Source organism: Eremomyces bilateralis (assembly GCF_010015585.1).
Source record: "Eremomyces bilateralis CBS 781.70 unplaced genomic scaffold P152scaffold_2, whole genome shotgun sequence".
NCBI lineage: Eukaryota > Fungi > Ascomycota > Dothideomycetes > Eremomycetales > Eremomycetaceae > Eremomyces > Eremomyces bilateralis.
In genome coordinates this window covers 1,722,581-1,746,615 of record NW_022985068.1, presented here as the reverse complement: position 1 = coordinate 1,746,615, position 24,035 = coordinate 1,722,581, and the positions used below count along the sequence as shown (strand labels likewise).

Here is a 24,035-nt window from a genome sequence, read left to right as displayed (position 1 = left end):
TAATGGAAATCGATACTCTGTACTCCGTACCATACGTCGTCTCCATATTTCCTCGGCTGGTAAATTGCCTGTACGGATGGACACGTACAGAGGCTTGGCAGTACGATTATCTATCCAGTCGTGCCAGTCTTGCCCTTTTCTTTTCGCAAACTCTTCAAGGAATAATATATACTCCGTAGTCATTAGTTAACCTTTCCCTTGAACTTTCACATGACCTGGATCGCACCAACTAAAACATCGTGCAAATGCTGTGGATTGTTCTCCCTTTCTTCTTCTCTAGCATTTAGTTAAGTTAGCTTTACAATAACTAACCATCGAAAGTTGGTTCTTGCGGACTTTTTTAGCTAAACCATATCACTCATGTGGCTTCAGGGCTTGGCACTGATCCAATTGCACTGTCCCAGTCACACTGCATCCTGAAGTGTCCCAATGTGACTACACTGCCCCAATTGCACTAGTTAGTTATCTGAAAATACTAACTTTCTACTTTACGGCATCATCAAGCGCCCTACGGTCCGCAACAGGTACGACGCTATACGTTTAAGTTATAAAGATGAACTAACTAGTTAGTTATATAGTTAACTTGCTGTATTAGACAGGAAGCTAAACAAAAATTCGTCAATGGCTTTCCCCACCTGATCCATCTTGTAAATTTTCACAAAGCAGTCAAACTGCGGCAAGCCGACACCGGTCGTTGGTTCCTTGAACGCGAACAATTCTCCACCTGGAAGACGAATACGGCATCATTCCTCTGGCTTTATGGGATTCCAGGATGTGGAAAAACCGTCCTAAGCTCAACAGTACTTGAAGCTGTGCTTAACGACCGTCGAAAAGATCCTAGCAATGCTGTAACATACTTCTACTTTGACTTTTCAAATCCGAAGAAACAATGCCCAGAGCTGATACTAGAGTAGTCTATTCGTTGATTTTCCCACTTTCGCAACAATGCGTCAAGTTTCCAGCTGCACTTAAAGTACTTTTTGCCTCCTGTGGGAAAGGAGGGGAACGTCCGTCGCTTTATGCCACTTTGGAAGTACTACAAAAGATGATTCAGGAATTTCCGCGGACGTACTTTATTTTGGACGCTCTACTATAGTGCACGATTTGGAATTACGACGGCTGTCGAGGTGCTGCTCGGCGAGGGCGCCGACGTGAATGCGCAAGGTGGACGTTGCGGCAACACGCTACATGCCGCTTCCGCCAAGGGCACAAATATATTGTCGAGCTGCTGCTCGGCGAGGGCGCCGACGTGAACGCGCAAGGTGGGAAGTTCGGCGACGTGCTACAGGCTGCGTCAGTCTGGGGCCACTCTTATATCATCGAGTTGTTGCTCGGCAAGGGCGCCGATGTGGAAGCGCAAGGTGCGCCGTAAGGTATGGTAGTACGCTCTTTGCCGCTTTAGCCCGGGGCTATACTATCTTCAATCCGTTACTTAATAGGAAGACATTTCAACGAACGTATATTTCCAACTTCTTCGAAGCGACTAAGAAACAACACATCAAGGACGGAGCATAGGCCTCAGGGGGGTGTGAATGCTGTGTATGTACTGGCTCAGAGTGTAGTATTTACGTAGTGACAGCCAGCGTAGCGGTAACTTCTATATGCCGAAGAGGACGGTGTCAATGAAATTACTACTACCACCACCTACTACACCATAGTACACTGATCAGTAAGACTCAGTGTAAGGTTTAGCTTGCCCTTTAGGTAGGAACAAAAATTGCCCAGCAAGCGCTGGACTGTCCTGAGGAGATGATATCTCATGGGATATTTCTGGACCAGCAATGCCACGTGCATCCCTCTGCCCTTTTAGTACCAATTGTGATAACTACCTGTATGATACGGAGTAAGAAAACAGGTGAGATTGTAAGTTGTATCATAACAGATTTTTATGACTCAGAGATATGGATATAATTTGCGATTTTAAAATGTTACAAAATAATTCCGTCGAATCATTTCAGATCGAACTCGACCTCCTCCATCTTCAGGGGGCGGCAAGGAGAATAGTGGCGTCGCATCACTCAAGCCGGATTCGCTTTTTTAGAGATGAATATCATCATCTTTGTCGTATCATCACTTCCAACGGTCGCTCAATCTCAAGCAGGCTCCGGTCTTCGATGCCCTCTTCGAATCGTTTCCGGTCAAATCCATCAATCAATCTCATGTCATACCGCCTTACAAGGAAGGCCACCACGTATCTCATTTCTTGCATCGCAAAGTTTCGGCCAACACAATGGTAAGGACCCGTGATGAACGGGATAGAGGCTTTCGCATTGAAAATTTCACCCGGATGGCGCTCACCGGGTAGCCAGCGTTCGGGACGGAACTCGTCGGGGCATGAGAAGTTCTCCTTGGCACGGGAGATGGCATAGAGTGCGGATCGGATATGGGTTCCGGGGGGAAGGTAAACATTGCGTATCATTGTACCACCTTCAGGAACAATTCTTTGGTTCTGGAAAGGGATGGGCGGTTCAAGCTATGCAAGTGGTCATCAGCGATTTCTCTTGGCCCAATTTCGTCCACGCACATACCCTCATCGCCTCGTTGATGTATGCATCGAGAAGTGGCTCTTTGTTCAAGGTTTCGATGTCAATATCCTGGCCGTGGGGTTGTCGCTTGAATATCTCATCCACAACCGTCTGCAGCCGCCTGAAGCGTTCTGGATTACAAACCAAGCAATAAAATAAGTAGGTTATCGCAGAGACTGTTGTATCTGCGCCACCTGTGACGACCTGTCGGGAGTCGGCTTGGAGAGCATTCACGCTGAGATGGGCCCCTTTACTGCTGCCTTCGCCCAGCAAGTGGTAGAAAACATCGCGCTGGGACTTGTTAAGGGGATTGCTCCCCCTCTTTTGCCGATTGAGAAACATTTGCCTCGAGAAGATATGGAATTGCTTCATCTTCTTGGTAACCCATGGAAACTGTAAAAGGTATCTCGCAAACCAGGGCAGGACTTTCGTCATTCCTGCAAGATGAAGTGAGTATCGTAACGACGCAATCGCACCGTCTGGGTCGATGCCTTCGATAAGTGCATTGCCGCCACCTTGGCCGCCATGTGCCCCCCAGGCCAGATCCGTCATTACGTCAAAAACAAAGTAGCTAATCCATTCTTGGAGGTCGAGTGAACCCGTCGTCGAAAGACGGTCGAGTTGATTGCATAATTGTTCGGTGCGACGCCTTATCGCCGGCTGGTACTCTTTGAGAGAAGATATTGAGAAAGCTCGGTCCCAAATCCTTCTTCTAAACTTATGTTCCTCATCTGGTCTAACGTGAGCTTTGCAAATGAGCATGGAGCAAAGGTATAAGCATACGGTCTCTGATGGACGATAACGCAGTCTCTGAAGTTGCTGCCCCACCGCTCGCGGTGAACGAGTAGCTCTTGCCTTTCACCCAAGGCTTTCCGCCATATATAACTGACAACGACGCAGCATCTGCCAGGGAGACTTCGTTGGGACCAATTCGGACGATGGGTCCATACTTCTCGTGCAGCACTCGTTGGTCAACGCGAGGTCGGCCCTTGTATAGGCGACTGAACAACCAAACTTGGGAACATTTCGCTAGGAACGGCCCGGGGACATGGTGTAATGGATGCCAAGGGGCAATGAGTCGGTAGAATAGGACGGAACTCGAGAGCGCTGAGAGGAAAGAGATGACTAGGCTCAGGGTTTGAGGTATACTCAAAGACCAAATTACTGAACCGATGAACCCTAATATTATGGGAATCAGGGAGAATTCAGCAAGTGCCGGTTCAAACCTCTTGAATAGAACGTGAGTTAGAAGCCCCAATGCAATGCCAGAAAGCATTTCAGTATGACTTAGCAATGCAGGCCGCTCCATAATGAAGATATTGAAAACAAGTGACTAAATGAAACAAATAAGAACAACGATGAAAATGAGACTTTATCTCCAGCACGAGTTCTATCATTGGCAGAGCTTAATATCTACTTGTAACTCTAGTACTCTACCTCACTGTCGTCCTCGGTGACGGCAATTCGATGGAGGGGTAGATGCTCTCGGTTTGATCAGCACTGTGTTCAGTACTTGCAAACCCCCTCCCCACAAGAGGTCGTCCTATCAGCCATAGCTTCGGTCAAGATCCAGTTGTTTTATTCTGAGGTGGCTGAGGACTGTGATGAATGATGATGATGGTGATGATGCCCGCTTTCTGAGTTGAAATAGATGATAACCATGGCCGAAACCGTACGTTGTTGACGCGGTGACTCGTGCATATTGCGTTGTCATGTCTGATGTCGCGTTGGAAGAATCGCTGGTGATCAATTCCTCGAGCAAGTTTATCTAAACACTAGTCATCAGCTTCTTAACTGAGACACATTCTCATTCTAAATTCTGTCCGTAATTTAGGAGATCCGTGGAAGGAACCTTTCGAACATCATGTGATGCCATGAAGTGCGGTCCTGTCTACCAGTATGCAGTGTGGCCCGATGCCACTGGTGAGAAGGGACACCACATCAAAGGAGAGCCATATGATATCTGCTTCAAAGAGGAATCAGTGTTACATGGTGGGAGTGGATTTATTGGCAGCATGCCTTTCTTGAGGTCCAGTGCCTCAGTCTCGTTCCTTTAAGCGTCCAGTCTCCATTCTCCATTTCTCCAATCTCAGTTATGGATACTCTAGGAGCACTGGCCACCTGTCCGGATATCTTCCTTATTCCTACCAGTACAATCACTTATATGTTTCTTTTCGCGCCCGGATGATGCTATTAATACTCTTGTGATCTCAACTTCTTAGTTTGCAACTCATACTGCAGAGCAGTCCCACGGTCAGCGGAATTCCGCTCTACTTCACCAACTTCCACGCTCTCACTGACTACTCATAACTGCCATTACACTTCCGGCTCATGACTATATGGTACCCGGCCTAGTTTTCAGGGGAGATACTGGCCCTTTCCTAGCCTATTGTTTTCATTTCAATGTTCGCGCCGGACTCTCCGTCGACGTTTGTTTGCCAGTATGACCAACACCCAGCATGCCGATTTGCTGCGTAAAGTACAAACCAGTTTCATACAGCCACTCCCGACCAATATAATGCGGCCGTGCAGTGCCTCGCTAGGACGTTGTCGCGAGCAATACGCGTTTGAGATATCTCCTGCTCAATTCCGCCTTGACGTCTTTCTTAACCACTCCACCATCACGCCAGCGGACGGTTTGACCAATTGTCCGGGCGACATCCCGATGATGCTGGAGGCGGCTGTGTCTTTCCGTGTAACTTTGACCTCAATTCACGCTTGGAGAGAATGGTTTATCGTGCAGGTTACATTCACCATGTACACCTCTGCTTATTCCTCTGCTTCATTCTTTGAAGCCTCAATCGCTCACCGACCTCATTATTGATTTGTTCACAATGAACTTGTAGGATCTTCGGGACAAACACACAGTTTGTATGGAGTCCTATCAGAAGCTGCTATATGGATCTGAACCTAACTGAGGAGTCATTGCTAGAACTCTTCTAGCTATGCTGCACTGGAGCGCGACTCCAAGAACCTATCATCATGTGGTGATATTGACTGAAACGCAGACTGGGAAGGTGTGAGATAAATCAACATATTATCCCCATTCACCTATTCATTTTCCATTTGGCTCGGATGTTTTCCTTCGTTATCACTCTATTCTCCTCCATTTCACACGATCGTTTCAGCAAACCTCTGACCGCAAGGTATTTTGAAAATACACGCCGCACCCATCCGGTACACATCTCTTTGACTGGTACGTTAAAGCAGTCAGAATGGGGCCATTCTTTTCTTAACCGCAGTAGAAAACATCACCGACCATTTTACAAGAAGCCCCTTACGACAGTCCCAATGTGTATCCTCCACATCACCCGTTTTGTCCTCTGCGGCTGTACCTACACCCAGCGGGGCCAATTCTGTGCCGCTGTCCAGAATCAGATGGACCGTATCTGGACAGAGTATGATGCACCATATGTACCATTCACCGATCCGTCTCCCAATTGCACTCAGGCCCTAATAAGACCATTCAACGGTTTTTGCCCGAAGTGTTTTCAGTTCATTTTGGATCCACAATGGTCTACGTGATGGACATGGAGAACCGAAGAGAAGATTCGGGTTTGACAGAACGACATATTCATGGGTTACATGACAACATGATGGTTTTGAGGATGGCTCCAGGCCAGTCGATAAAAGAAATTCGTATCCTGTTCCCTGCCGTTGGCTTTCCACTGGCAACGACTTCACCATGGGCCCCCCTCAACACGAGGTCTCTCGCAACTTTCCCGGGGGCTGCCGGAATAGCGAAATCCGAGGCTGGGGCATCCAGGAGCGCCATTCATAGTCATGTATGGGGACAAAAAGAGGATCTCATAATGAAGACTTGTCACTAACTGGCAGAGAATGGAAACTCAACTGCATCATTTGTGGAATAGCATCGTGGCTTTGCTAGATGAGACCTAAACGCCACTTAAAACACATATATATGTACCCATTAATTGCATATCCAGAATGGCTCAAACGCTCCTCAATGCCTGCATGAACGCCGTAGATCTAGGATCGAAGACTACAAACTGATTTCCTCCGGATCGGATATGGACAACCTAGATACCGCAAGCATTACACCTCTTGTGCTTCTTGAAGTCCCCCAGATAGTGTTCTTGGTGATCAATATTATCCAAGCGTTCATCCATCTCCGGAATCCTTCCCATCCAGCTAACCTTCTTTCCCAACGCATCCACTTCCGCATGCTGGGCGTCCATCGCAGCACCCTTCTCATTCAACTCCGTGGTGATAGGTTCTAGGTCTAGGTCGAGATAATCTCGGAGGAAGTCGCCAACTTCTGTGTTCTCATGGTTACCCACCAGTGGTCTGGCAGCATCAACGTCGCTGGCGTAGATGTTAACATCGGCGCCCGAGTGGCCAAGGGTGCTCCAACCGGTCTGGGCGCGACGGGAGACCATATCAGCGAAGAGTAGACTGGCGACATCAGGGGAGTCGACCAGTGCCTGGATTTCGTCGTGGGACGGATCGGTGATCCCGAACCCCTTTTCAACCAAGTCGTTGAGATACGGGCTCACTTTCAGAGAAGGGTTGGTGTCCAGCTCAGCGTGGTAGGTATGGGCGAGTTCGGAGGCGCTGTGAGAAGCGTTCGCGAGGACGGAAGGATACCAGAGGTATTGTGGATACTCGTCATGGAGCTCTGAAGTGCAAGTCAGCGAACGTGTCGAATCCTAATCGCAGTCTTCTACTTACGTCTTGCGGTGGCCAGTCCACCGGTTTCATGGTCGCTTGTGCTCACCATCACACCCTGGACAGGATCGCGGTCGAGGAATTCCAGAACACTTGCAATTGTCTTGTCGTAAGCAAGGACCTCATGGACTTGAGCGGCGGGGTCGTTTGCATGACCCGCATGATCGATCCTGCTGCCCTCGACCATCAGGAAGAACCCTTTGTCGGACGACTTAGTCGCCTCGCTCAACGTCTTGAGAGCGACATTCGCCATGGCATCCAAGCTCGGATAAACATCTTCCTGATGCCTCCGATCAATCTCATACGGCACATCCGTCTCCGCAACCAACGCCAAAAGCGGCAGGTCCACCGCCGCACCACCCTTCAACTTCCTGAACCCCTCCAGATCATCCACGTACTGCCACCCATCCTCCTTCGCCATCCCCACCACATCCGTCCCGTCCTCTCTACATGAGCCCACCGTTGTGTTCGGCAAGAAATGACATCTCCCCCCACCAATCATTAAATCCACTACCCGCCCCAGCGGGTGCGCCCGCCCGATCAGCTGCTCCGCGATCCGATCCTCCTCACTCCGCATGTTCACATGCGACGCCCACACCGCCGGCGTCGCGTCCGTGATCCGCGTCGTCACCACCAGCCCGGTCATATACCCCGCTCGCTTCGCCGCCTCGAGCACCGTCCCGCACGGGGTGTGGCCCTCCAGCACGGAGATCGCCCCGTTGTAGCTCTTGAACCCGCAGCTGAACGCGGTCGCGCCGGCGGCGGAGTCGGTGACGAGGCTAGAGCTGCTTCGCGTGCGGCTCGTGCCGACGAGGTGCTGATCGAGGACGAGCTGCTGCGACCAGGGTAGGCCGTCGCGGTACTGCTGGAACGAGCGGGCCATCGTCATGCTCGTGGGGCCCATGCCGTCGGAGACCATGAAGATCAGGTTCCGCTTGCCGGACGGGGGAGAGGGGGTCGACTGAGAGACTTTCTGCTGATAGACGACGGCGAGGATGATGACGAGGGCAGTGGCGATGGTGGCCCAGGCGAAGAGGCCTAGGTCGCGGTAGAACTTCCATCCGCGGCGGGGGGGGGAACGCTGTTGCGGTTCGCCGCTGAGGAGGGCATCTTCTTCGGCAAGGCCGCGGTCGGAGGAGTGTTCAGAGGAGGGTCGTTGGGAGAGGAGAGGCTCTTGACCGGCCATGGTGGCACCTCAACGGCTGAACTAGATGTTAACGGTATTGGAGATTCGGCCCTAATGGCGACATCAACCGTGACTGGAGACGGGTTGTTCGTAACAACCCCCTTCACTCGTAGACGAAGATCAAGGATTAGAAGAAGTAGTGAAGCTCTTCTCGACGAAGGATTCGAACTGAACGCTGCAATGGATTGGTATGACTCAAACCTTGCGTGATATGATTGCTAAGGTAGGGCGGGAGTTAATCAACGTGGATTTGGGAATGATCACCCGCTGATGTGATGGAATTCCACAGGAGCCAATCAGATGACGCGACGACCATTCACACGGGCTAATTACTGTATTAAGGGCACTGAAGGAGAGAGAAACAGAGAGTCACAGTCCATCTCAATTACTGTACAACTGATTGATATTGATTCAAGATCCAGTCGCTGCTTAACTATGGTTGTACATGTTACCAACCCTCCAACAATCCCATGGCGACTAACCATGTTGAAACCGAGATATCCTTTCCAGCAACCATCGTGTCCATCATCATATGTTCCCGACCTACACGCATATGCAATGGAATTATGTTCCCGAATCAGCTTACAGAAATCAAGCCGTTCTCTTCACGCACTCCTTACCTCCCCATCTCTCCATTTCACTGCCCGGTCCCATCCGCACCCGTCTGCTCCATCGACCCCATCCCCTCAAACCCCCACCCCCCCGCACTGATCCCCATCCCCATCTCCAAAATCCCAAACCCCTCCCCTGCGCCGACGTCCATATCCGTGGGCGGATCCAAATTAAACGGCATGAAATACGCCGTGCTCGGATCCGCGAAGAAGTTCGTCCCCGCGTGTCCCGTGCCGATGGGCCCGAAGTCCAGGTTCCAGAGCGTGTTGTTGGCGGGGGTTTCCGGTGGGTAGGTGGGGCCTAGGTTCGGCAGTTGGGAGGTGGTCGGTGAGGGGTATAGGTGGTTGGATGCTTGGGGTTGTTGGGGGATGTACGGGAAGAGTGGGTTGTCAGGCATTTGAGAAAAGTCGGAGAGGGCGGGAGGGTCGAGGGGATCGTTGTGGACCCCGAACGGGTTGGCAAGCATTTGTTGCTCTTCGGCAGAGTGATGTATGTTCTGCGGCACAGACTCCGAGTCCCGCTTCTGCACCTCTGGTGGAGCGTTCGCGGCGGCTTTCTTCGCCGCGAGAGCCGCCCGGCTCTTCTTTGCGCCTTTCTGCGCCGGCCCGGTCCTCTTCGGAAGGGTTGCGAAGAACTCTTCCACGCTCTGCAGATCGCTCTTCTGGCCGAGAACCCCTTCGTCGCCAGGCTCTAGTTGCGACTTCGCCGCCGGGTCCTCATAGTCAGTCTGTGACACCCCGTGCGGGTATCGATCGAACCAGTCGCCGTACTGGAAAATGTTGATCTGCCCCGATTTGGCGCCTCCCGCCTGCGGTCCACGCATGGCATGGTCTGCCTGCTGTCGATAGAGTTCCTTGAGATTTTCGGCCACCCAGTAGAACATGCCCCAATGCTTCTTCATCTTGCTGAGATATTTGACATTATATCCGAGGTATTGTTTGCTCGCGGAGACGAGGGAGGCGTTCTTCGAGAAAACACCGTGCACGTGGACGGTGCTGGAGAAGAACGCGGCGTACCCAGCGAACGGTGCGACGACGAGATGGTCCATCGCGTCTTTGATTAATAAACTAATTTGATTCGATGCATCGAAGGCGGCGCGTGCGCTCATTTGAAGGAACTCACGAGGCATCTCCTTGGGTCGCCGATCCGGAGGACTCGGAGGAAGGGCGAATCGATTCATGAAGAGGATGATCTGGTGGTAGATGATGTGGAGGAAAATGAATTGGTTGGAGATGTGCTCGCTTGCGTGGTTCTGCAGGTTCTCCGCATTGTAATGCATGTGTTCCGGTAGGCGCTTCTTGAACGCCTCTGCTTTCAACTTGAGATTGTGGAAACCCGATTTGGGATCCCACACTGGATATGGATCTTTCTCCTTGCCCCCTAGGTTGATGTACTTCACGACCTGGCCCCATATGGCGACAAGCCGGATGACGTAGGCAGATACCCCCATGTTGAGCCGGGCATCGGACGCTTGGCCAGTACCATCCGGTGTGGGGGTTCGAACCGTTCCATCCATATCTTCCGTTGGGCCGGATATCTCCATCGTAAAGTAATGCTCTTTGATTGGAAGTCGCGCCTTGATATACCGTTCGTTCATAAACAGCGGTCGATCCGTCCCTGAAGAGTTGAACCGGTCCATTAGAAAGCACGACCACATTGTCCGCCGTCGTATCTCCCGATCGGTGTTGCTCAATTTTGCGTGTTCTTTATCCTTCGCCAGCGGATCATGGTCCAGATCTTTGTGAAGCTGCAACGCGTACGCCATCCGCTGTGCCATGCCGCCGAACATCCAGCTCCTGCCACCTTGGCATGTTCCGAAGTCGTGAAGTCCGAGCAGTAGATAGACGATAAGAATCGTGATGTTCGGCGAATCGTACTGTTTCAAGGCGATTTCTCTTGCCGGCGCCGCCCATTGGTCACCACGAAGGAAGGCCGGTTCACTGCGTAGTTGCGGATGTGTTGAGAATCTCGCCGAGATTGCACACATGGCGAGCATTAGCACCGGCGGCACGCTACCCTGATTCAACTTCCGCATGAAGCTCGGTTTGTGGAGCAGCGGATAACTCTGGCCGTAGACGTAGTCGAAGTAAATTTCGGCAAGATGATGCTGCAGTTCTTTCGAAGGCAAACTGTCCGCACCTTCGGTAAGGAGTAAAACCTCGTCTGCATCTTTCCCTTTGAACGGTATACCGTTCGTTGCACCAACGCCCGTTGCACCGCGTGGCTTTGTGAGCTCGTCCAGCTCATCTCCAAACGCATCGTCTGCGCCACGTTTCCGGGCACCTGTGGGTTTCGTTGGTGGAGGTGGTATGGCTGGTTTGACGACCGCCCGCGACACCGTGGACATTTTATCCTTCGGTATGAGCTTGATGACACGGTCCTCCATCCTTTTCAATCGTTTGTCTAGCATTGCCATGTAGTCCGTCCGCGGCGCGGCTTTCCGTGTGGTCACTTTGTACACGCAAGGGATCCGCGATCGCACGCAATGCTTGCACGCCGGCTTCTCTCCGGAGCAGCGGATCTTCTTTCGTCGGCACGCGATGCATGCGAGCGGTAGTCGTTTTCGTTCTTTGCCGGCTTTGGTCCGCATCTCGGTCCATGTCGGCGGTCCGTCCTCTTTGCCGTCTTTCTTTGATTTCGAAGTTTCGCTCTCGCCTCGTGATTCATTTCGCATGTTTATGCCGAGTATAGAGTCGTCGAAATCCAGTCCATCGTTGGAGCCGAAGGCCCCGATCACGTTGCTGTCCGGGCTCGCGAATCGATCTATGCCGTCCATGTCCATCTTCTGTGACTGTGTCATTTCGGTATTGCTCGATACGCTCGATCTGGCTGGATGTCGATTCGTCGGCGAAATGAGTTCGTCTTGGTGATTTGATAATGCGTTCGGGCCATTTCCTTCAAACATTGTCTGCACTCGCGGGGAAGGCGGCGCGCGTATGTCCCCAGGTCTGATACCCCTCCCTATTCTCGATCCATTCGAAGTACGCTCTGAGTACGTCGACACGACCGTCGGGCTTGTTCCAGAATTGGCCGATGGAGATTGTGAATCGTGAATTAGAGAATCGATGTGGGGATTCTGAGTCGATGATGGCATCGAATAATCCCCCAGATTTAATGATCCATCCAGTCCAGTATATAGCGACTCAATTCCTTCGATATCTAGCCTGGCCGTTCGCTGGTTGGCAGCCATTGCGTGGTTCTTCCACGATGCGTGAACTGTCGCTCAGAAGGATGGAAATCGGTCGTGGTTCGTCCGCATGACTCCGTTCGCATTGGTCATTTGAGTCGATCGTTTAGGTTCCAGAAATCGGTTGTATGTTCGTGCAGCGCATGCAGATGAGCCTTTCAAACGCTGAACTTCAGCTTGTATGGTCTGGATGTCAGATACAGGTATCGCAAGTCAGCATGAAAGCATTAGCCACGAGTGCAGACTGCAGCATGCTCCCCGCCACCAAAGTCCGAGGAGTGAGAAAGCTCGGATTGATCAGTCCCGCAAATTCCAGTTGAACCCTCCTAGCTCAGCGTTCTCTTAGGGCCCGAAACCGTTGGGTAGCGATCCGCGTGGCGGAGTTCCAAACTTCCAATCAACTCTCCAACTTGTGGGGTTTTAGTTGGGACCAGCGCAATCCATGGGTAAGATTCCGGATGTCGTCAGTCACAAGCGTCGGCGCGTGCCTTTCGATGATCGAGACGACGAAACTTAAATCGCAGATAAGTCGAGATGGGAGAGAGGCGGATGACGAAAGAGTGCAACTAAGATGCTTCGTAATGTCGATTCCTTGAATACGCGATTGTCCGAAGCGAGCGGGGAAGGTGGCTTAGGCGAGGCGTGTTGGAGTAATCAGCTTGGGAGGTGTTTTGTGTGACGGTCTGGCCGAATATGAGAGGTTTAGTAGCTTTAGAAGTTGGAACCTTGTAGGCATGGGAAATTCTGAATTCATGATAAAAGGAGAGTGATGTACGGATACATAGTAGGAAGCTAACTAGAGATAGCGCCTCTGACGTTTTAGTTTTCCCCAAAGCAGTGACCATTGGCATACCGTATCATTGAAAGTCAGTGCATCTCAACTCTGTATGGAACTATTATTGAAGGATTAAGGAATGAGCATTCGGAACTCTATAGACGCAACCCCATCTAATAGGTCAATCCAGTAGCCGGTTGGATGTCTACTTATAGTGAGCTCGGATTCGTAATCAACCCGATACTCCGCGGGCTCGACAAAGTTCATTCCTCAACCACCCTCAACAGCGCAACTTTAGTGCTTCATAGACATGAAACGAAAGCGAACTACGAAACTCGTTCTCAACAGCCATCGCCCCTGTGATCACCGTCATGGCACAATAATGACATGCGTCAACAGTCAGAGTCTTCTTGCCTCCTGGGGTTAGGGGTAGCGTCCACGAGCGAATCGGAACGTTTCAGGGGGGGTTCGACCGAGGGCTTTTAGCAAAGCTTGGAGGCGGGCCTAGGCCGGTTTGGCATGAAAGCAGCGAATGATAGCGGCTGGAAATGGCGGGGAAGATGCCAGAATGGGGGATGGGTGGACAGTCACCGGGGCGATGAATTGTTGATGACGATCGATTAGGGGGTGCCAGGCTGGCAATGGCAGCCTTAGCGAAATAAGGAAGCATAAATCGATAAGGAGGAATTGATGGATTGGGGATGAAACAGGGTGGACAGAGGAATAGGGGTTTGTGAAGGAGAGGAGCAAGATAGCACACATTGGGACGGCTGAGGATTAATTATGCCTTTGCCCTCGAGACCATATTGGTCGCAGATCTAACAATCAATTTTAGCCTTAAAGGAGGAACTAAGACCTGCAGGTTTCAGTTGACTGTAAATGGACAATCCACTACTATCGCGTCATATAAATCATTATCCGCGAAATATCAGCCGTGGAGAAACCGGGCATGGCGTTCATCATCGAGTATGAACTACCGGTCCGATTAACCTCCATTTAGCCCTAGCTAGCTATCCGATTCTCAACCCTCAAAACCGCCGAGGCCTGGTTCACGACAACGACTTTGCATCCGTCTCGGACTACCGCTTCATATCGGATCGCACTCTTTAAGTTAATGAGCGCCAACCGCCCAAAGGTCAGAGGGACGCCGGGCTGGTGGTGCAAATATGTCGGATATGGCGCGACGAGAATAGAGGCAGTTGAATAAGATAATGTGCAAGGCACGCGAGTTGGCACCATGGCATGTCGACAAGCAGCACCGAAAAGTTCGGAATCGAAGATAAATCAGAGAATGCAGGATTGAAGTCATGTAGTCAGCTTCCTAATCTTTGGAAAGCCGAAGCATGCTACGTATGCCCTCAGTAATAGCATCTGGGCAATGAAATGCCAGATAAGGTGTGAAATCCGTCCGCCTCGTGAGGCCAAAGACAAAATCGCAGTCCGATGCCTCCCATCCTGAGCGCATCGCAGATACCATACAGGTGTGTCCCGCCCAAGATCAAAATACGCTGTTTGTGCCTCCCAAGAACACCATGCAAACCCATAGGAGACCGTGATATCTCATTCCCAGACCTATTTCCCATCCCGTTTCCCAAATGCCCATCTCATAACCGTGGAGGTCATCCATGGACCCATTCCATATGGCGCCTAGACGATCCGTATACCGTGAAAGGCATTAGACAGAAGAAACCCCCTCCCGAAAGGAAAAACCTAGAAGAGAACCGCCTCATCGAAATGTCTCCATGTCCACCTCCGCAAACATCTGCTCCCAATCCATGACGTCGACCTTCTCGTCCACCGGCCGCCCGAACGGTCCGTTGACCACCTGCGTCTGCCCGAAGTCGATGTCAAGGAACCCCATGTCGACGTCAGTGACGCGGACCGCGTCGTCCATCAAGGTGGCGTCCGCACCGTTAGGCGCCGACAGGCCCGCGAAATCCCCGCCCATCCCCAGCGCCCCGGCCATCGGGTCGTCGTAATCCAGCGCCGCCAAATCCGTCCAGCTCATCAGCAACGTGAGGTTGTCTCCCTCCGAGATGTCGCTATCCTTCCGCCGCCCCGCCTGCTCGTCCGCATCTTTCTTCCTGTCCGACCCATCCTTCCCGCCCGCCGCCTTCTCTTTCTCCTTAGCCTCCGCGCTCTCCTTACTCCCCGGCGTATCCTTCGCGTCCTCTCCGCTACTCGGGCTCGGCGTCCGATTCGGTTCCCGCAACGACCAGATCGTCGCACTCGCATCGATGTTCTCCTGTCCCCCATGCACCGCGTCGCTGCTAAGGAACGCGGCCGATGAGCTCATGCTGTCGATGTCGCCGAACAGTTCGCGGATCTGACTCTGCGAGATCTGCGCGTCGGACCAGGAGTCGAGCTCATCCTCGTCCGATTTTCCGGCGTCACTTTTGACAGGTTTTCCAGCTTTCCCAGTTTTCGTTTTAGCTTCGCCGCCTGCTTTGGTGGCGGCCTTCGCTTTCTCGGCTTTGGCCTTTCTCTCGCCGCGCTCGTCCAGCCCGAGGCAATTTCGCACGCTGTCGATGGCGAACTGGAGCGGGTCCGTGATCGGCGGGTGGTGCACGTCGCGGCGGTGATCCTCCAGCTCGTGCTCGGTGGCGAAGCCTTCGGCGCCGTGTTCGCAGTCGGGGGCGTTGCATTTGAATGGCTTCGCTGGCTCGACGGGCTTCACAGCGTCGGTCGATGGCTGGCGCTTCATGTCGGGAGAGGCACCTTTCCCAACCTGCGGGGATGATGCGGAGCCGGGGGTGCCTTGGGCGGAAGAGGTCCCGGTATTGTACCGTTGCTTCTTCTTCGGCGGTAGGTTCAGATTCGGTGGCTCGGGGGCGGTAGTCGCGTATTTCGGGACCCCTTGCGGGGAGTTGACGGGGAACCCCGGGGCGACGGTTGTCGTCGGTGCCGGTGGAGGCTTCGAGGATCGTCGCGCTTTGTGCAATTCCGCTTGATGCATCTTGAGGTTATCGGCGCTCAACTGCGTTTGTGGAGTAGGAGCAGCGCCGGCAGCGCCAGTGGCTGGTTGACCCTTGGCTGGTGGTGGCACTGCTTCTGGCTTCGGCGGCGGTGGCGGCTGGCCTTGCTGCAGCGAGGTTTGCTGCTCCTTCGCCTTCTTCATTTGCATCATGACCATCTGCACGAACTGACCCATCTTGCGAAGAATGTGCTCTAGCTCCTGGGTGGAGAGGTTCACGTTCGAATGAATCACGAACTCCTTGCTCATGTTCTGCAGCAGCATGACCTTCATCGCCATGAGACTGCGCACCTGCTTCTCATCCATCTTCGATTGCGAGTAGACGGCGTGCAGCATCTTGTCGAACTGCGCAAGGATCGGCTTCACCTGGTTGACTCTTGCCTGCATCACATTCCGCGTCGGAAGATCGACCGGATTCGCCGGTCGGCGAGGAGTCTGCTGCTCCATTTCGCGGTAGAGCGCCATGAATCGCTGTGCCACCGCCTGGCCGCTGTCTCCACTGGCCTGTTGCGCTTGCGAGGCGACCTTGGCGGCATGTTCCTGGTTCATCGCTTGAGCTTTCAGCAGCTGCTCGCGCTGCTGTTGTGGGTTCAGCTTCTTCATCTGCTCCGGACTGATATTAGCAGGGTGGCCGGTTTGTGCCTGCGCGCGTTGTCCCCCCTGGCTTGGTGTCGGCGCTTTCGCTTGCGCGGGTGCGCCATCATCGTTCGGACGCTTCGTTCCTTGCTGTGCGGGTTGCGCTTGTGTCCGAGACGTCTGCGCCGGCGATGGTTTCTGTCCCTGTTTTGGCGGTTGTGCTGGCGTCGGAACCTGTCCCCCTTGCGCTTTATTGAGTTGTGCAGGTTGCTGGGGTATCCCTTGAGCCTGCGGACCAATGCCTCCAGGTCCATGAGCGCCCGGTTGGCCTTGCTGTCGGAGCACCGCATTCTGGAGCTGTTGTTCCCGATAGTTCTGGATCCGGGCACCAAGGATACGCTTCCGAATCATATCATCGGAGACGTTTTGGGCATGAGAGAAGCGCTGTCGGAATTGCTGAATCTCCTGTGGGGTGACCGGGGGGAGATTCGGGGGGATTTGGTTCGGGCCCATCGGCCGTTGCATGTGTCCCCCCATCCCCATCTGCTGCACGTTTGCCGACGCTGCTCGTTGTTGAGCCTGGAGCGCCGCTTGAGCGGCCTGTGGATTCATTCCCTGCATTTGCGGTTGTCCCATTCCCAGCGATTGCATTTGATTGGGCCCCTGGACATTGCGCTGGTTCATCATCGCTTGTCGTTGTTGCTGCAGACTGACTTGACGTCTCGCAACCTGGATCGTCTGTATCCGCAACAGATACTCCGGGTTGACCTGGGTAGCCGCCTGTGGATTTCGCGCAACCCACTCCTTCAGCTGTCCCCATGTTTTCACATTCTCCGGTATAACGCCAACAAGCTGGGCCTGCGCCACCAATTGCTGCGGGAATTCCCACCCATCCGACTGCCGCAACATTTCCGGGTTGACGGGAGGCAGATTCTGCCGGACCTGCTGCTGGTTAGGCGGTCCTTGCGGTCCTTGCATTCCTTGCGGCGGGAAGTTTTGCTGATCAAACACCTTCGGACTCGGGGGTCGCCCCTGTTGTTGCGGCTGCCCCATCATGTTTGGCATGCCTTGATTGGTATGCGGTGGTTGAGCTGGCGGCTGCGGTTGCGGGCCCATGAACTGGTCACCGAGTTGGCCCATCTGCAGGACGTTCTGGTTGGCGGGGACCTGGTTGCCGAGCATATTGGCGCCGGGTCGGGCGAGATGCCGGACACGATCTTGGATCACTTGCAAAGCTTGGTTGTATGCGGGCGGTGGCAAGTGGGCGAGGTTCTCCAGTTGGGCTTGTGAGAGGCCGGCTCGCGAGAGCCAGGGGGGAAGTTGACGGGGTACGGCTCCCTGGCCGTTCGGTACTCCTTGCGCCGAAGCGGCTCGTTGTTGGGCTTGAAGGATCGCTTGTGCGGCTCGGGGATCCATGCCAGGGTGGAAGGCGTTGACTGGCGGAATCGCGGATTGCGGTCGATGAGACGCGACGCTCTGTTGACCGGGGGTATCCATCGGTTGCGTCAGGAGGGAGATATCGGAGTTCTGTTGCGGGGTCTGCGCATTCAATCCGTTCGATTGGCCTCGTAATTGCTGTTGCATCTGCCCTTGATTCTGTGCCATCTTCAAGCGTGCTTGTGCGTGGGCTTGGGCCTGTGCTTGTGCCTGAGCTATCTTTGCCGCGTTTTGCTGTCGAATATGTTCGGGTTGGTTCTGCTGCATGTTCATCATGGCTTGCTGTTGCGCAAGATCGTTCGGCACCTGTCCCGGCCCGCCCATTCCTGGTTGACGCATTTGATTCTGCATTCCCATGAACTGCCCGAGCTGATGTTGCGGGTTCATGTTGTTGCTCGCAGGAACGACCAGTTGGCCGGCATCTTGCGATCGCAGAGCGTCGGCTTGCTGTCCAGCGATTTGAGAGAAGTCAAACTCTTGCTGTCCGGACATGCCTCCCTGTGCATCTTGGGGATTCATGCCTTGGAATGAACGTTGATTGGACATGTTCGGAGGGATGCCGCCAGCTGTGGCGCCGGGCGGATTGTTGCCCTGACCCAATGCACTCTGCTGTTGTTTCTGCTGCAACACTATGCGCTGCGCTTGTTTTCGGAAATGGAGTATCACGGGGTCCTGCCCACTTTGCTGCAGTTGCGCCAGCTTATCCGGCGGTAACCGACCCGCTTCCTCTCGTATTCTCTGGTGGAATTGCGGATTGCTTTGCTGAAAGAGCCGTTGGGCTAGGAGTTGGATTTTCGGCACGTCCTCCTGTGTCAGCCGAATTTGTGGATTCTGCATCATCTGTTGACCGCCCGCCTGCGGACCACCTGGAGTCTGTCGGGGTTGGTTGGGGGCTTGCGAGCCCTGTTGTTGCATGGCCGGTGCGGTCAAGCCCGAATCTTCCGGCATGCCGGTCATGCCGGTCGGGTTGGAAACGGGATTCGGAGGGATAGGTGAGGCTTGCATGGGTCGTTGGAGCTGTGGTTGGAAAGGAGGCGGTCCTTGATTTTGAACTGGGTTCGCGCCTGGGTTTGACATGGTCTGCTGCATCGGGGTTCCCATCATGGGTCGTTGCATATTGGCCATGGGATTTTGTGGATTTGTAAGGGCGGGTGTGTTTCGAGCTCGTTCTTGTGCGAGCATAGTTAAGCGTCGAGTGAGTTCTGCGATATATGTTTGCTATTATCAAGTGTCAGCTCCGGCGCACAGAGAGAGCGAAAGTGATATTGAGTGTTGGCCCAGGAGCATATATAGAGTAGGAAGTGAATAGAGTGATATCAATAGAGGCAGATATGAATAGGGTGATATGTCAATAGAGGCGGATATGAATGGAGGATATGAATGGAGGAAAGCATGAATAGAGTCATCGGGGTTATTCACCTTATCTGGCGACTTCTGGCAAAATTGTGATTCTATGCCGACCGCATGTTGCATGACTTGCATCTCCTGCTGTGCATTTTGCGGGTTCTTCGCCAACTTTAGTGATGTATATCTGCGCAAGGTTAGTTTCGTCGCGTTTCCACCCATGCCACGCAGGGTGATCCCGCTACTCACAGTTCCGACGCCCGCCCAACTCGTTCCGCCACTGGCAACTGTTGCTGCCATGTTCCCACCGGTTGTGTAGATTGTTGTCGCTGATAATGGGCGAGGAGATGGCCCTTGATGCCCGTGTTCATTGCGTTCATGGTGGACTGCGAACCTCAACAAGTGAGGTCGCAGACGTGTGGTGGCTTCCTATGGCCCGAGGATATCGTGCGAAAATCGTCGAAGTGGTCTCGAAGGGAAGTTCTGATGTATGCAGATGCGCGGAATCGACGGCCTCCGGCTATGTTAAAGTGGTGCACGGCAAGGCAAAGGTGAATAATCGTGGCTCAGCCGTACGGTTCTCAGGCGGCTGGGATATCCAACGTCGAACCTCTTCTAAGCGCGGACCGATGGAAGGTAAAATGGTGAAGGACCTGTTGTCCAAAAAGTCCAAAAAGGGATCTAAGCGATGGTAGTCCGTTCGAAGCGTGGAATGCAACAATAAGTCCAGGTAGGTTGATTTCGATATCGATGTAGGTCGAACTGCGGGATGGCGACCAGCAGGAGGCTTTCCCGGGCAAGTTATGGGTCGCGTACCATCCAGGAACCCCTAGGGAACGGCGATTCCCTTTTGCGTGAACCAGCTCAAGATTCACGATGAGTTGGTCGAGGGCGGCGGAAGGAAAGCGATGAGGATACAGAGGAGGTTTGCGGTGATGTCGTGTGGTGCGGATTTCAAGGTTGAAAGGGTCCGATAAGACAGGGCGATCAGGTCGGGGGTGTGGAGGAACTTTGCTTTGGCGTTGCAGCTGGCGGGCTGGGTGCATGAAAGGTCAGTGTCGCAAACAAAGCTCCGCTGCCCGGCTCGTGGATTGTCCCCGTACGCTCCAAGGCGGCGGACGGAGTATGATGGCGACAATATGGATGTCGTCCTTTTGGCTGACCGGGTCCTGGGGAAGAAGGTATATGGCGTAACGAGCGGAGAGGAGGATGAAGAAAGAAATGGGAGATGTAGGAAAGGTTGGGGAGAGGAGAAAAGTGTTAGGGGGGTGTGATAGTTGGCTAGGTAAGGACAGGGTAAGTTGGGTGCTAGGCAGGTCGTGCAAGGTTCGGAGAGGATGGGGTTGGATACAGCCTACGGAGTACGAAATTGAAGTCCTTGGATTTGTAGCTGTAGGCGCATGATATAGGTGAATGACGAGAGGTATGAGTGGTGAGAAGGAGAGACAGTGAACCAGGTGCCTACGAAGCAGTCCGTACCAGTAAAAAGAACGCGAGTTTAAGGGATCTATGGATGGAATCACGATGGACAGGAGGAGATTGTGGATAGAGCAAGGGATTGGAGTGTATGATGTATCAAGTGCGCAGTGGACGTGCCATGGTGGGAGAGGGTGGTGGGAGAGAAGGTAGTGGGCGATGAGAATGGCGGATGGGCAAGCGGATTGATGGGCAACATGGGCGCCGGCGCCGTCGCGCCTTTTTTCCTCTTTCTGGTACCCGCTTCAGCCCTTCGTCGCCTTGGTTCAAGGAACCTGGTTCGGTAACTAGTCTCTCCCTTGCAAGTTGCAACGATACTCGATGGTGATCATGAGAATTGAGAATTGAGAATTGAGAACTGAAAATTGAAAATTGGAAAATAGAAAATAGCAAAATGATTGAAAGTAGCGAAATGATTGATGAACATGGTGGGCATGGACAACTCATCAGACTTGACCGCTTCTGAAGTTAACGTTGCCTTTTCTTGCCCCGTCTTGTGGCTTGCTTCGAATTTACGTTCATCCTCATATCAGGCTATCAACTACGGAATATTGCACTCAAGGCATACTGTACTAAGTCTATTGGATTCTGCCTAGACGTGGACAATTTCCTAGCGAAGTCCTAGCGAAGTGGCTCCTGCTCCATTTCCTCCGTCTCTCATCTTTTGACTTTAGTCTTTAGATTTGTCTCCATCCTCATTTTCGCCGTATGACATACATGAACTTCTGTCAGAGTCGCCGCAAAACGACGGCGCTTCCAGTTCAGACGGCTGTTCGTCCTCGGCCAGGTCCTCCCTCGCTCATACCGCGAAGCCACTATGTTTCCGCCTACGTTCTCTAGCTATTTTGGTCCCTTCGTCGCCCGACATTATTTACCTCTCGAAACTATTATTTCTCTCTCATTTCAACCTTCATCAATTCTCGTGGGTATTATGGAGACTAGAGAGGCGCTCCGGCAGTTCAGGCCCGGTGTCCAAGCGGCGTCAGACCCGCGACTGGGGGGTTGCCCCGGTTTCTACGCTATGCGATGAAACCATGTCCAAACTCCAAAACACTGCACCTTTTGGGAACGTCTCAAAACTCCAGGGACTAAGGTCAAACTCGCTGGTAAACGCTATGGATGGAAAGCCTCGTTTCTATCTTTGTTTCACCCGGTAGGTAGGGCCTTTTCTATCTCTAGGTAAGGGGTCAACGTTCATGATCTCCATGTTGATAGCAATGGAACCCTTGTGATAATATTCTACGTGGGCGTCTTCTGACTCGTCGGGATTGGGCCGCCCACACCCTCCCGCTGTCCTGTATCACAGGGAATGCCAGCATGCGCGGACTTTGACTCGATGGGAACAGCGCTCGCGGGAGTCAGGAAGCGCTTTCTTTCCATCACCATTCACACCCTCTCAGAGTTTCAGGATACTATGTAATTATCCCCTTTAATAGTCGAGGCGAGGAATCTCGACGGCATATCGCATATCAATATGGAGTAGCTCATCCCCTCCAATGCGCCACCTGAAGAAGAAAGGTACAAGCATCGCCATGGCGGTCGCCACGATCTTCATCTGGCATTGCTCGGTATTTGGCTGGACGATCCGCGGTCCACCAAATGACTGACCTGTTTCGTAACCAACAATCCTCCCCCACCTCGCCAATACCCCAGGGTCCAGAATCTCCCACCTCCACACTCCACAGGTCATCAACGCGGGCTAGTGTTGCCTAAGAGCCGTCTCTTAAAAATCAAAATAGCAGAACTCATCCAACATTGCAATTAAATCGTCCCGTCCCGTCCTATTCAGCTGCGCCGCAGTGGCACAGAACCTCGCGGTCCATCTCCTCATTTCCTCCCCAGCCCCAAGCCAGCCAATCGAATCTCGCCCGGAATCCCGCCCAATCCCCGGCCTCGCCGGCTGCCTGTTGGGCGTTAGCCTCTCGATTCGGCCCGGGTGTCGCGCAGGGCGCTCGAGGCGCGCCGCCGTCGATTGGTCGATCGGCCGACGAGGGGGCATCTCTAGTCGACGCCTATGTGCCACAAGGGAAATGGACGCAGGTCATGCTTTGTTTCGGACTCGACTGTTGAGGGAAGGGAGGGGAAATGAGTGGGAAAAAATCAAGATGATAAGAATCGGTTGAGGGCAGGAGACGGTGATAATCTCCGCTGGACGGTTTTTAGGAGGAGATCGGCAACCATTTCCGAGAGGTTGGATTGCGTAACGTGTGTTTCGCTGTCGTGAGACCGGTCCTTGCGGCGTGCAGACAAAAGACGTCCTATGTTCATTCGTTTTCTTCGATCCTTGTGCTCCATCCCTGTTGAGCGGAGAAACACAGGAGTCGACAATGGGATGCAATTTGTTTTTAGGAGTGGGTTTGGACTGAAATGATGGCGTTGGGGTAAAACGAATTCATCGCAGTGTTGCGGTCGAGTACGGGAATTCGTGGTCCCAAAAATATACTAATGTGCACTGGACTGGCGAAATTTAGGGGATCGTGAGGCAGACTCCAGCCAGGATACTTGGACTCGATAGGTAGAGGTTCTGTACGTTAGAATCCTCTAAGTTGTAGGTTATGTGTAAGGCATCTATAGACAAGCTATCGCCCTGCAAATTCCCTTCTTGAGAGAAACTCCAGAAAGTTATACAGTATCCATATATCTGAACAAGCACCACCGCAGTCCCCCAACCGTGTGAATCGAGAAGGATCCCCCGAACTGTGGACACCAGATTTTCACTGGATTACGTAGAGGGGGTGCGTAGCCTGTCAATGTGAGGAATCAGTTGTCTATCCAATGATCTTGAGCCAGAAGACAGTGGAGTGGAGTTGATGCCCTCGAGACCTTATGTGGCAGGTATCCGTTTTGAGTGCAAGTAGTATTGCAACAAGACAAAGTTAACTGAAGCCATCTTGCCATGAATTGCCCGATTTCAAGGCCAACCGTAATATGCGAGATACTCAGCGATGAGACATGCGCAGATTACTACCACCGAGATACGGATCTCCCTGCCCTCCCTAACGAAATCCCACATATCGTTGGTGCCGAACCTCTGCCAAACCACCGCCATCTCCTTGTTCTCTAGAGCAAACAATGCTAAATAGTTAAAACATGGAAAGTTGAGTGCTTTCAAGCCTCGCCTCCAAAGGTTCGTGAACATCAAGCCATGGACAGTCAGTCCAGGCCCGAACTTCGTGGGGAACAATCCATCTCAGTCTATTCGATTGAGATAACCATCCAGAGGGCATATCGCTGAACTCCTGGTCAGCCTGTAG

The 24,035-nt window shown here is 52.8% G+C and overlaps 7 protein-coding genes across 7 annotated transcripts; 2 read left to right on the top strand and 5 right to left on the bottom strand.

Annotated features, from left to right (window-relative positions):
* The first annotated feature begins 723 nt into the window (after positions 1–723).
* P152DRAFT_130933 (uncharacterized protein) lies at positions 724–1,620 on the top strand. The gene has a single exon (XM_033673771.1). It carries the CDS (start codon positions 1,156–1,158, stop codon positions 1,513–1,515), a length of 360 nt encoding a protein of 119 aa, XP_033538266.1. The 5' UTR covers positions 724–1,155; the 3' UTR covers positions 1,516–1,620.
* Positions 1,621–1,888: 268 nt separating this feature from the next.
* On the bottom strand, positions 1,889–4,053 carry P152DRAFT_428892 (cytochrome P450). The gene is made up of 3 exons (XM_033677348.1): positions 3,309–4,053; positions 2,529–3,256; positions 1,889–2,473 (listed from the first exon to the last, which is right to left on the bottom strand). Exons 1-3 carry the CDS (start codon positions 3,832–3,834, stop codon positions 2,054–2,056), a joined length of 1,674 nt encoding a protein of 557 aa, XP_033538265.1. The 5' UTR covers positions 3,835–4,053; the 3' UTR covers positions 1,889–2,053.
* Positions 4,054–5,762: 1,709 nt separating this feature from the next.
* On the top strand, positions 5,763–6,132 carry P152DRAFT_130917 (uncharacterized protein). The gene has a single exon (XM_033673770.1). It carries the CDS (start codon positions 5,817–5,819, stop codon positions 6,048–6,050), a length of 234 nt encoding a protein of 77 aa, XP_033538264.1. The 5' UTR covers positions 5,763–5,816; the 3' UTR covers positions 6,051–6,132.
* Positions 6,133–6,474: 342 nt separating this feature from the next.
* P152DRAFT_454867 (alkaline phosphatase-like protein) lies at positions 6,475–8,559 on the bottom strand. Its single transcript, XM_033678670.1, has 2 exons — positions 7,218–8,559; positions 6,475–7,164 (listed from the first exon to the last, which is right to left on the bottom strand). The coding sequence occupies exons 1-2, from the start codon at positions 8,398–8,400 to the stop codon at positions 6,566–6,568; spliced, it is 1,782 nt and encodes a 593-aa protein (XP_033538263.1). The 5' UTR covers positions 8,401–8,559; the 3' UTR covers positions 6,475–6,565.
* A 1,024-nt stretch (positions 8,560–9,583) lies between these two features.
* Positions 9,584–11,686, bottom strand: P152DRAFT_388780 (uncharacterized protein; the record flags this gene model as incomplete). Its single annotated transcript, XM_033675945.1, has 1 exon — positions 9,584–11,686. A coding segment is annotated over one exon (2,103 nt), but the record flags the coding sequence as incomplete, so codon positions are not given.
* A 2,805-nt stretch (positions 11,687–14,491) lies between these two features.
* P152DRAFT_130841 (uncharacterized protein) lies at positions 14,492–19,785 on the bottom strand. Its single transcript, XM_033673769.1, has 3 exons — positions 19,555–19,785; positions 19,381–19,492; positions 14,492–19,179 (listed from the first exon to the last, which is right to left on the bottom strand). Exons 1-3 carry the CDS (start codon positions 19,683–19,685, stop codon positions 14,701–14,703), a joined length of 4,722 nt encoding a protein of 1,573 aa, XP_033538261.1. The 5' UTR covers positions 19,686–19,785; the 3' UTR covers positions 14,492–14,700.
* On the bottom strand, positions 19,786–20,615 carry P152DRAFT_130840 (uncharacterized protein). Its single transcript, XM_033673768.1, has one exon. The coding sequence runs from the start codon at positions 20,349–20,351 to the stop codon at positions 19,887–19,889; it is 465 nt and encodes a 154-aa protein (XP_033538260.1). The 5' UTR covers positions 20,352–20,615; the 3' UTR covers positions 19,786–19,886.
* Positions 20,616–24,035: the final 3,420 nt, after the last annotated feature.